This window comes from Poromitra crassiceps, assembly GCF_964638095.1.
Source record: "Poromitra crassiceps genome assembly, chromosome: 1".
NCBI lineage: Eukaryota > Metazoa > Chordata > Actinopteri > Beryciformes > Melamphaidae > Poromitra > Poromitra crassiceps.
This window is the reverse complement of record NC_139623.1, coordinates 37060890-37073158: the sequence shown is the minus strand read 5'-3', so window position 1 is coordinate 37073158 and position 12269 is coordinate 37060890. Positions and strand designations below refer to the sequence as shown.

Here is a 12269-nt window from a genome sequence, read left to right as displayed (position 1 = left end):
ATTCCTGAACTGACTGCATGTGTGAGCCTACCTGTGTCTGTCGTCATCACATCTAATTTAGTTGCCCCTCTTACATTCTGGACTTGTACTGTAAAGATAACTAAACGGACACTGAGCACGCCTTTTTTTTTTCCTTTTTTACTGTTTAGAGATTAAAGGTTGTTTGAATCTCAGCAGCTGGCTTCAGCACCAACCCGCTCCATTTTCTTCTGAGCGTGGAGGGGAATACTCACTCTGCTGGAAGCCTGCTATAGTGAAGAGATTGCTCTAGTGCAGGGGTTCCCAAACTTTTCCGTCCAAGTACCACTACGTACCATACCAAATTTCCCAGGGACCACTTCCCCTCTTCCCCCCGATAAAATTAAGTTTGCTTATTTAACCATGCAATAGCAGCAGAAAGGCTAATAAGGCTAATAAGGCTAGCTGGTTCAAAATGGACACACACCCCCGCCAACATTAGGCTGTGAAAAAGAGGACCCTTTTGAAAATGTTTTTTTTTCCCTTGCCAAAATTTTGAGTGTTATTTAGCTACCTTCCTGACAAACTAGCATGACATGGTTGGTACAAATCGGTTCCTTATGTCTCCTAGTTTCATATGATACCAGAAACTTCACTCTGGCTTTAAAACTGAGCCTGCTGCAGCCTCTGAAAGTAAATGTTCAAAATTGTGATATTTCCCAAATATCGCGATATTTCTGAAAATTGGCCCAATCCGGCTACTCCTCAGGGTTAATGTGTATGTAAATACTGTTGTCTGTAAAAAAAAAAAAACAATTTTCTGGCGGACCACCAGGCAGAGCCCCGCGGACCACAGTTTGGGAACCAATGCTCTAGTCTAGTGGACTGAAACACACTGCTCTCCCACTGAGAGAGATCTTCCTCTTGACAGATGCCCACCATCTGAAAGCAGGACTTGGCAGTGGAAGACAATCAGTGAATCAACCAACGTCATCCACCTAATATCCCAGTCTTTTTTCCTCCACAAATATTAGTGCAAAATGTGCTTTTTACACAAAGAGCACAACTCCATGTATTGCAGCCTTTTTGCCTCGAGAGGGGGATGAAAGTAATATTAAATATCTAGGGCTGTGGTGTCGTCCTTGAATTAGCATTTATTTTCTTTGGTTTGAAAAAAGGCTGGATACAAAGTAGACTTATACATTCTGTGGATGGGAAAAAAAAAGTTTGACCTTTATTGTGCATGGCCTCATTACAGTTCTCATTCATTCTCTCATTGTCAGAAAATGTAGTCGGTTTGAGTTCGTGACTGTTACTGTCCACTTGATGTTGCTGTATGACCAAGTTTGATCATGAGGTAGTCTCGCTGGCCAGCCTCCTCTCCCTTCCGTCGAGGTAGGTTGGCTCAAAACGCACAAGAAGATGCAGAACTCTGTGAATGAACTAACTTGAAACTCCTATATGGAGGAGAATCTACCGGTATGACTATAATGTATGCATAATGCATAGCAATCTTTACCAGCCATGATAACAGCTGGTATTGTTTTCATTGTGTGTGTGTGTGGCATGGCAAAATGTCCATGGAGAAGCTGTTTTGAGTACTTTGTCAGGTCTGTCTGTAGATAGATTTTGTGAACGTGATATAGTGTCAAAACCATGCTAGATGCAGTCATGAAACTTTACAGGTGTAGTTGACATAAAAATGGTCGAGTTCGAACATGGGCTGATCCGAGCAATGGGGCTGTCCCCACCCCCCCCCCCCCCTTAATTTATGCCCCTGGCTCACATTCGTTTGTGGCGGCTGGTGTGATGGTCTCTTATACAGTACAGTAGCCTATATAAACTGTCTGGTGTGATGGTCTCTTATACAGTAGCCTATATAAACTGTCTGGTGTGATGGTCTCTTATACAGTACAGTAGCCTATATAAACTGTCTGGTGTGATGGTCTCTTATACAGTAGCCTATATAAACTGTCTGGTGTGATGGTCTCTTATACAGTAGCCTATATAAACTGTCTGGTGTGATGGTCTCTTATACAGTAGCCTATATAAACTGTCTGGTGTGATGGTCTCTTATACAGTAGCCTATATAAACTGTCTGGTGTGATGATCTCTTATGACTACATACAGTATATAAACTGGTGTAATGGTCTCTTATGACTACATACAGTATATAAACTGTCTGGTGTGACGGTCTCTTATGACTACATACAGTATATAAACTGGTGTGATGGTCTCTTATGACTACATACAGTATATAAACTGGTGTGATGGTCTCTTATGACTACATAAAGTATTTAAACTGTCTGATGTGATGGTCTCTTATGACTACATTCAGTATATAAACTGGTGTGATGGTCTCTTATGACTACATACAGTATATAAACTGGTGTGATGGTCTCTTATGACTACATACAGTATATAAACTGGTGTGATGGTCTCTTATGACTACATAAAGTATTTAAACTGTCTGATGTGATGGTCTCTTATGACTACATACAGTATATAAACTGTCTGGTGTGATGGTCTCTTATGACTACATACAGTATATAAACTGGTCTGATTGTCTCTTATGACTACATACAGTATATAAACTGTCTGGTGTGATGGTCTCTTATGACTACATACAGTATATAAACTGGTGTGATGGTCTCTTATGACTACATACAGTATATAAACTGTCTGGTGTGATGGTCTCTTATGACTACATACAGTATATAAACTGTCTGGTGTGATGGTCTCTTATGACTACATACAGTATATAAACTGTCTGGTGTGATGGTCTCTTATGACTACATACAGTATATAAACTGTCTGGTGTGATGATCTCTTATGACTACATACAGTATATAAACTGGTGTGATGGTCTCTTATGACTACATACAGTATATAAACTGGTGTGATGGTCTCTTATGTCTACATACAGTATATAAACTGGTGTGATGGTCTCTTATGACTACATACAGTATATAAACTGTCTGGTGTGATGGTCTCTTATGACTACATACAGTATATAAACTGGTGTGATGGTCTCTTATGACTACATACAGTATATAAACTGGTGTGATGGTCTCTTATGACTACATACAGTATATAAACTGGTGTGATGGTCTCTTATGACTACATAAAGTATTTAAACTGTCTGATGTGATGGTCTCTTATGACTACATACAGTATATAAACTGTCTGGTGTGATGGTCTCTTATGACTACATACAGTATATAAACTGGTCTGATTGTCTCTTATGACTACATACAGTATATAAACTGTCTGGTGTGATGGTCTCTTATGACTACATACAGTATATAAACTGGTGTGATGGTCTCTTATGACTACATACAGTATATAAACTGTCTGGTGTGATGGTCTCTTATGACTACATACAGTATATAAACTGTCTGGTGTGATGGTCTCTTATGACTACATACAGTATATAAACTGTCTGGTGTGATGGTCTCTTATGACTACATACAGTATATAAACTGTCTGGTGTGATGATCTCTTATGACTACATACAGTATATAAACTGGTGTGATGGTCTCTTATGACTACATACAGTATATAAACTGTCTGGTGTGATGGTCTCTTATGACTACATACAGTATATAAACTGTCTGGTGTGATGGTCTCTTATGACTACATACAGTATATAAACTGTCTGGTGTGATGGTCTCTTATGACTACATACAGTATATAAACTGTCTGGTGTGATGATCTCTTATGACTACATACAGTATATAAACTGGTGTGATGGTCTCTTATGACTACATACAGTATATAAACTGTCTGGTGTGATGGTCTCTTATGACTACATACAGTATATAAACTGGTGTGTTGGTCTCTTATGACTACATACAGTATATAAACTGTCTGGTGTGATGGTCTCTTATGACTACATACAGTATATAAACTGTCTGGTGTGATGGTCTCTTATGACTACATACAGTATATAAACTGGTGTGATGGTCTCTTATGACTACATACAGTATATAAACTGGTGTGTTGGTCTCTTATGACTACATACAGTATATAAACTGTCTGGTGTGATGGTCTCTTATGACTACATACAGTATATAAACTGGTGTGATGGTCTCTTATGACTACATACAGTATATAAACTGGTGTGTTGGTCTCTTATGACTACATACAGTATATAAACTCTGGTGTGATGCTCTCTTATGACTACATACAGTATATAAACTGTCTGGTGTGATGGTCTCTTATGACTACATACAGTATATAAACTGGTGTGATGGTCTCTTATGACTACATACAGTATATAAACTGGTGCGTTGGTCTCTTATGACTACATACAGTATATAAACTGTCTGGTGTGATGGTCTCTTATGACTACATACAGTATATAAACTGTCTGGTGTGATGGTCTCTTATGACTACATACAGTATATAAACTGGTGTGATGGTCTCTTATGACTACATACAGTATATAAACTGGTGTGTTGGTCTCTTATGACTACATACAGTATATAAACTGTCTGGTGTGATGGTCTCTTATGACTACATACAGTATATAAACTGGTGTGATGGTCTCTTATGACTACATACAGTATATAAACTGGTGTGTTGGTCTCTTATGACTACATACAGTATATAAACTGTCTGGTGTGATGGTCTCTTATACAGTAGCCTATATAAACTGGTGTGATGGTCTCTTATACAGTACAGTAGCCTATATAAACTGTCTGGTGTGATGGTCTCTTATGACTACATACACTATATAAACTGTCTGGTGTGATGGTCTCTTATACAGTAGCCTATATAAACTGGTGTGATGGTCTCTTATACAGTACAGTAGCCTATATAAACTGTCTGGTGTGATGGTCTCTTATGACTACATACAGTATATAAACTGTCTGGTGTGACAGTCTCTTATGACTACATACAGTATATAAACTGTCTCGTGTGATGGTCTCTTATGACTACATACAGTATATAAACTGTCTGGTGTGATGGTCTCTTATGACTACATACAGTATATAAACTGTCTGGTGTGATGGTCTCTTATGACTACATACAGTATATAAACTGGTGTGATGGTCTCTTATGACTACATACAGTATATAAACTGGTGTGATGGTCTCTTATGACTACATACAGTATATAAACTGGTGCGTTGGTCTCTTATGACTACATACAGTATATAAACTGTCTGGTGTGATGGTCTCTTATGACTACATACAGTATATAAACTGTCTGGTGTGATGGTCTCTTATGACTACATACAGTATATAAACTGGTGTGATGGTCTCTTATGACTACATACAGTATATAAACTGGTGTGTTGGTCTCTTATGACTACATACAGTATATAAACTGTCTGGTGTGATGGTCTCTTATGACTACATACAGTATATAAACTGGTGTGATGGTCTCTTATGACTACATACAGTATATAAACTGGTGTGTTGGTCTCTTATGACTACATACAGTATATAAACTGTCTGGTGTGATGGTCTCTTATACAGTAGCCTATATAAACTGGTGTGATGGTCTCTTATACAGTACAGTAGCCTATATAAACTGTCTGGTGTGATGGTCTCTTATGACTACATACACTATATAAACTGTCTGGTGTGATGGTCTCTTATACAGTAGCCTATATAAACTGGTGTGATGGTCTCTTATACAGTACAGTAGCCTATATAAACTGTCTGGTGTGATGGTCTCTTATGACTACATACAGTATATAAACTGTCTGGTGTGACAGTCTCTTATGACTACATACAGTATATAAACTGTCTCGTGTGATGGTCTCTTATGACTACATACAGTATATAAACTGTCTGGTGTGATGGTCTCTTATGACTACATACAGTATATAAACTGTCTGGTGTGATGGTCTCTTATGACTACATACAGTATATAAACTGGTGTGATGGTCTCTTATGACTACATACAGTATATAAACTGTCTGGTGTGATGGTCTCTTATGACTACATACAGTATATAAACTGGTGTGATGGTCTCTTATGACTACATACAGTATATAAACTGGTGTGATGGTCTCTTATGACTACATACAGTATATAAACTGTCTGGTGTGATGGTCTCTTATGACTACATACAGTATATAAACTGTCTGGTGTGATGGTCTCTTATGACTACATACAGTATATAAACTGTCTGGTGTGATGGTCTCTTATGACTACATACAGTATATAAACTGTCTGGTGTGATGATCTCTTATGACTACATACAGTATATAAACTGGTGTGATGGTCTCTTATGACTACATACAGTATATAAACTGGTGTGATGGTCTCTTATGACTACATACAGTATATAAACTGGTGTGATGGTCTCTTATGACTACATACAGTATATAAACTGTCTGGTGTGATGGTCTCTTATGACTACATACAGTATATAAACTGGTGTGTTGGTCTCTTATGACTACATACAGTATATAAACTGTCTGGTGTGATGGTCTCTTATGACTACATACAGTATATAAACTGTCTGGTGTGATGGTCTCTTATGACTACATACAGTATATAAACTGGTGTGATGGTCTCTTATGACTACATACAGTATATAAACTGGTGTGTTGGTCTCTTATGACTACATACAGTATATAAACTCTGGTGTGATGCTCTCTTATGACTACATACAGTATATAAACTGTCTGGTGTGATGGTCTCTTATGACTACATACAGTATATAAACTGGTGTGATGGTCTCTTATGACTACATACAGTATATAAACTGGTGCGTTGGTCTCTTATGACTACATACAGTATATAAACTGTCTGGTGTGATGGTCTCTTATGACTACATACAGTATATAAACTGTCTGGTGTGATGGTCTCTTATGACTACATACAGTATATAAACTGGTGTGATGGTCTCTTATGACTACATACAGTATATAAACTGGTGTGTTGGTCTCTTATGACTACATACAGTATATAAACTGTCTGGTGTGATGGTCTCTTATGACTACATACAGTATATAAACTGTCTGGTGTGATGGTCTCTTATGACTACATACAGTATATAAACTGGTGTGATGGTCTCTTATGACTACATACAGTATATAAACTGGTGTGTTGGTCTCTTATGACTACATACAGTATATAAACTGTCTGGTGTGATGGTCTCTTATGACTACATACAGTATATAAACTGGTGTGATGGTCTCTTATGACTACATACAGTATATAAACTGGTGTGTTGGTCTCTTATGACTACATACAGTATATAAACTGTCTGGTGTGATGGTCTCTTATACAGTAGCCTATATAAACTGGTGTGATGGTCTCTTATACAGTACAGTAGCCTATATAAACTGTCTGGTGTGATGGTCTCTTATGACTACATACAGTATATAAACTGTCTGGTGTGATGGTCTCTTATACAGTAGCCTATATAAACTGGTGTGATGGTCTCTTATACAGTACAGTAGCCTATATAAACTGTCTGGTGTGATGGTCTCTTATGACTACATACAGTATATAAACTGTCTGGTGTGACAGTCTCTTATGACTACATACAGTATATAAACTGTCTCGTGTGATGGTCTCTTATGACTACATACAGTATATAAACTGTCTGGTGTGATGGTCTCTTATGACTACATACAGTATATAAACTGTCTGGTGTGATGGTCTCTTATGACTACATACAGTATATAAACTGGTGTGATGGTCTCTTATGACTACATACAGTATATAAACTGTCTGGTGTGATGGTCTCTTATGACTACATACAGTATATAAACTGGTGTGATGGTCTCTTATGACTACATACAGTATATAAACTGGTGTGATGGTCTCTTATGACTACATACAGTATATAAACTGTCTGGTGTGATGGTCTCTTATGACTACATACAGTATATAAACTGTCTGGTGTGATGGTCTCTTATGACTACATACAGTATATAAACTGTCTGGTGTGATGGTCTCTTATGACTACATACAGTATATAAACTGTCTGGTGTGATGGTCTCTTATGACTACATACAGTATATAAACTGTCTGGTGTGATGGTCTCTTATGACTACATACAGTATATAAACTGGTGTGATGGTCTCTTATGACTACATACAGTATATAAACTGGTGTGATGGTCTCTTATGACTACATACAGTATATAAACTGGTGTGATGGTCTCTTATGACTACATACAGTATATAAACTGGTGTGATGGTCTCTTATGACTACATACAGTATATAAACTGTCTGGTGTGATGGTCTCTTATGACTACTACATACAGTATATAAACTGTCTGGTGTGATGGTCTCTTATGACTACATACAGTATATAAACTGTCTGGTGTGATGGTCTCTTATGACTACATACAGTATATAAACTGGTGTGTTGGTCTCTTATGACTACATACAGTATATAAACTGTCTGGTGTGATGGTCTCTTATGACTACATACAGTATATAAACTGTCTGGTGTGATGGTCTCTTATGACTACATACAGTATATAAACTGGTGTGATGGTCTCTTATGACTACATACAGTATATAAACTGTCTGGTGTGATGGTCTCTTATGACTACATACAGTATATAAACTGGTGTGATGGTCTCTTATGACTACATACAGTATTTAAACTGTCTGGTGTGATGGTCTCTTATGACTACATACAGTATATAAACTGGTGTGATGGTCTCTTATGACTACATACAGTATATAAACTGGTGTGATGGTCTCTTATGACTACATACAGTATATAAACTGGTGTGATGGTCTCTTATGACTACATACAGTATATAAACTGGCTGGTGTGATGGTCTCTTATGACTACATACAGTATATAAACTGGTGTGATGGTCTCTTATGACTACATACAGTATATAAACTGGTGTGATGGTCTCTTATGACTACATACAGTATATAAACTGGTGTGATGGTCTCTTATGACTACATACAGTATATAAACTGGTGTGATGGTCTCTTATGACTACATACAGTATATAAACTGGTGTGATGGTCTCTTATGACTACATACAGTATATAAACTGGTGTGTTGGTCTCTTATGACTACATACAGTATATAAACTGTCTGGTGTGATGGTCTCTCATGACTACATACAGTATATAAACTGTCTGGTGTGATGGTCTCTTATGACTACATACAGTATATAAACTGTCTGGTGTGATGGTCTCTTATGACTACATACAGTATATAAACTGGTGTGATGGTCTCTTATGACTACATACAGTATATAAACTGGTGTGTTGGTCTCTTATGACTACATACAGTATATAAACTGTCTGGTGTGATGGTCTCTCATGACTACATACAGTATATAAACTGTCTGGTGTGATGGTCTCTTATGACTACATACAGTATATAAACTGGTGTGATGGTCTCTTATGACTACATACAGTATATAAACTGGTGTGTTGGTCTCTTATGACTACATACAGTATATAAAATGTCTGGTGTGATGGTCTCTTATGACTACATACAGTATATAAAATGTCTGGTGTGATGGTCTCTTATGACTACATACAGTATATAAACTGTCTGGTGTGATGGTCTCTTATGACTACATACAGTATATAAACTGTCTGGTGTGATGGTCTCTTATGTCTACATACAGTATATAAACTGTCTGGTGTGATGGTCTCTTATGACTACATACAGTATATAAACTGGCTGGTGTGATGGTCTCTTATGACTACATACAGTATATAAACTGGCTGGTGTGATGGTCTCTTATGACTACATACAGTAGCCTATATAAACTGGCTGGTGTGATGGTCTCTTATGACTACATACAGTATATAAACTGGCTGGTGTGATGGTCTCTTATGACTACATACAGTAGCCTATATAAACTGTCTTTTATTCTTGACAAAGCAGTTAAGGTAAGTCAAGGTATTGGGGGGGGGGGGGTGCATGAATCCTAAAACATGAAAAGCTTTTACAAGAGGAAACGGGAGAAGTAAAGAAGTGGAGTGGAGAAAATGAGAAGAGAAAGCATGAAGCATGTAGATTCCATTTTCATGTAGGACAGAAGTAGGACGCAGTGTGTGTGTGTGTGTGTGTGTGTGTGTTGTGAAAACTCCTAATGTCTGATTTCACTGTCTTTAGTTTCACATTTTTGCAGACATACTTTGAGTTGTAGTACAGGGAGTCAATGACCCCATAGTGTGCCTAGAGTCTCATAAAAATCCAGACGCAATTTATCTGTAAGCACACACGCACAGCTGTTTCTTCAGCCATAAGAGTGTGTGTGTGTGTGTGTGAATCAGGTTGACTGGTCTATGGGGAAAGAAAATAGTCTGATGGTTTTCTACAAACACAGGACACAGGATAAAAGCAACACAGACGTCTATGTTTCTACAATCATGACACAGACACACACCTATACACACCCTCTCCCTCCCACACACACACACACACACACCCTCTCCCTCACACTCACACACACACACACACACACACATCTGTGTTTTCAAAACTATCTACATTGGCTGGCTGAGTAACTCTGACATCACCCCATTGGAGCGCTGACTTATCTGTTCTGGGTTAAGATATCCCAGCTGTGTGTGTGTGTGTGTGTGTGTGTGTTTTATCTACTGCATGGCTCCTCTGAAATTATGAATCCCTCCTTCTAGGGTTCGAGTTATGGGGGGGCTTGGGGGTTTGGTCCCCATAGAGAGTGTCTGGACCCCCATGGACAAGAACACCTGTGGTATGATTTTTTCTTCAACTAATTTTTATTTAACCTTTATTTAACCAGGCAAGTCATTAAGAACAGATTCTTATTTACAATGGCGACCTGGCAAAACTAATGCATGATGTCATTAACTAGTAACTAGATTCTTTATAAAAGTAACTAGATTCTTTATAAAATATATGGCTATAAATGTATGCAGATATTACAACAATCAAGCTTGATGAAAATGTGGCAAAAAATATAAACTGTCCTGAGAAAGAAAGAAGATAAACAGAATGTAAGCAGATAGAAAGCAACTATTATTCAACTAAATGACATTCAACTATATCTCATGCTGAAATAATATGACTTCTACTGTAGAAAATACAGAAGCTGAGTAAATACAGGAGTCATTTAAAGCAGCTACGAGCCAGATTTTCGATTGTTATTAAACAGTCTAAATTTAATATCGATGCATCACATCTTACCTCTAATAGTAGACGAGACCAACGCCGAGTAGTCTCGCTTGAACCCCGAGTGAATCGGCCAGTGTTGTCTTGACGATTAGTCTGTCTGCGGCTGGGGCAGATCAGGAAGTGAAATGAAACGGTTTGCAGCAGCCACTTCGGCCATAACCACAAAATAACAAAATTACTTCCAAACAAACTGTTAGAATATAACGAGAGATGTTCGCGAGAGTAGCAAGCCCCTGCATGACGTTCTCCGTGTTTATGGTCTGTTGCTAGGCAGAGCAAAACGGTTGAAGGCAGGCAGCTGCCGTAAACCGTTTCACTTCCGGGTTTATCCAGCCCGCCTGTAGACAGACACAGACTCTATAATCATCAAGAGAGCAATCTCCGATTCACACGGCTTTGGTCTCAGCTACTATTATAGGTAAGATGTGATGCATCAATATTATAATTATACTGTACAATCGAAAATCTTGCTCGTAGCTGCTTTAACATCAATTTACATTCAATATTCAGTACTTGCATCAGGGACAATCCACTTTCAATTCAACCAATTAAAATTTTAAATATACAGTATCACTGTTTTCCGTAAACTGACATTCAATTTCTAATGCCAGGCCATTAAATCTCAAGTCTACCTATTAATAAGCTTGATTTAAAAATGCTGTCATGACCTTAATGTACAAGCCCCAAGTCATTATCCTGTCTCACAAATCAGTGGTGGTCAGTAGCATCTTTGATTGGCTATCTGGGGAGCATCTCCGGTAGGTCTGCCACCACGTAGGCAACCACGGCCCACAATGCCGAGCAGAGGTCCATGTCCCGAGGGTCCTGAATGGTCATGGTGTCACCTTCACTGTGGTGGAACCAGAAGTATTTACTGTCTGCCACATGGAGACTAGCACCTGCATGAGACACAAGGAAAAGAGAGTTAGGTGAAGAGATTAACTAATATAATTAACATCTAATTCTGATCAACTGCTTCAACTGTTTAAAGTCCCTAGAAACCAATAATAATAACGTGTTTTGAGTTTGTCACACCACAGAAAAATGTCACCAAGTGTTAGAAAGGTTCCTATGCAGGTGCCTATATTCGCGGAGGGGCGGCCGCCAAGGGACCCAATCCAGGGCCAATCGGGCTGGCCCGCCCCTGGAGCTGCCACGAGTAGTGACATCATCAGGCTACTTTTTCAATC

The 12269-nt window shown here is 38.2% G+C and overlaps 1 protein-coding gene across 1 annotated transcript in view; it reads right to left on the bottom strand.

The window, feature by feature from the left end:
- Positions 1 to 11817: 11817 nt before the first annotated feature.
- Positions 11818 to 12269, bottom strand: part of LOC310782664 (carboxypeptidase Q-like) — a gene marked incomplete at both ends in the record, with an annotated part of 45760 nt that continues 45308 nt past the window's right edge. The window contains one exon of the mRNA XM_083643376.1: positions 11818 to 11978. Coding sequence (XP_083499502.1) covers positions 11818 to 11978 — 161 coding nt within the window. The remainder of the gene's footprint in view (positions 11979 to 12269) is intronic.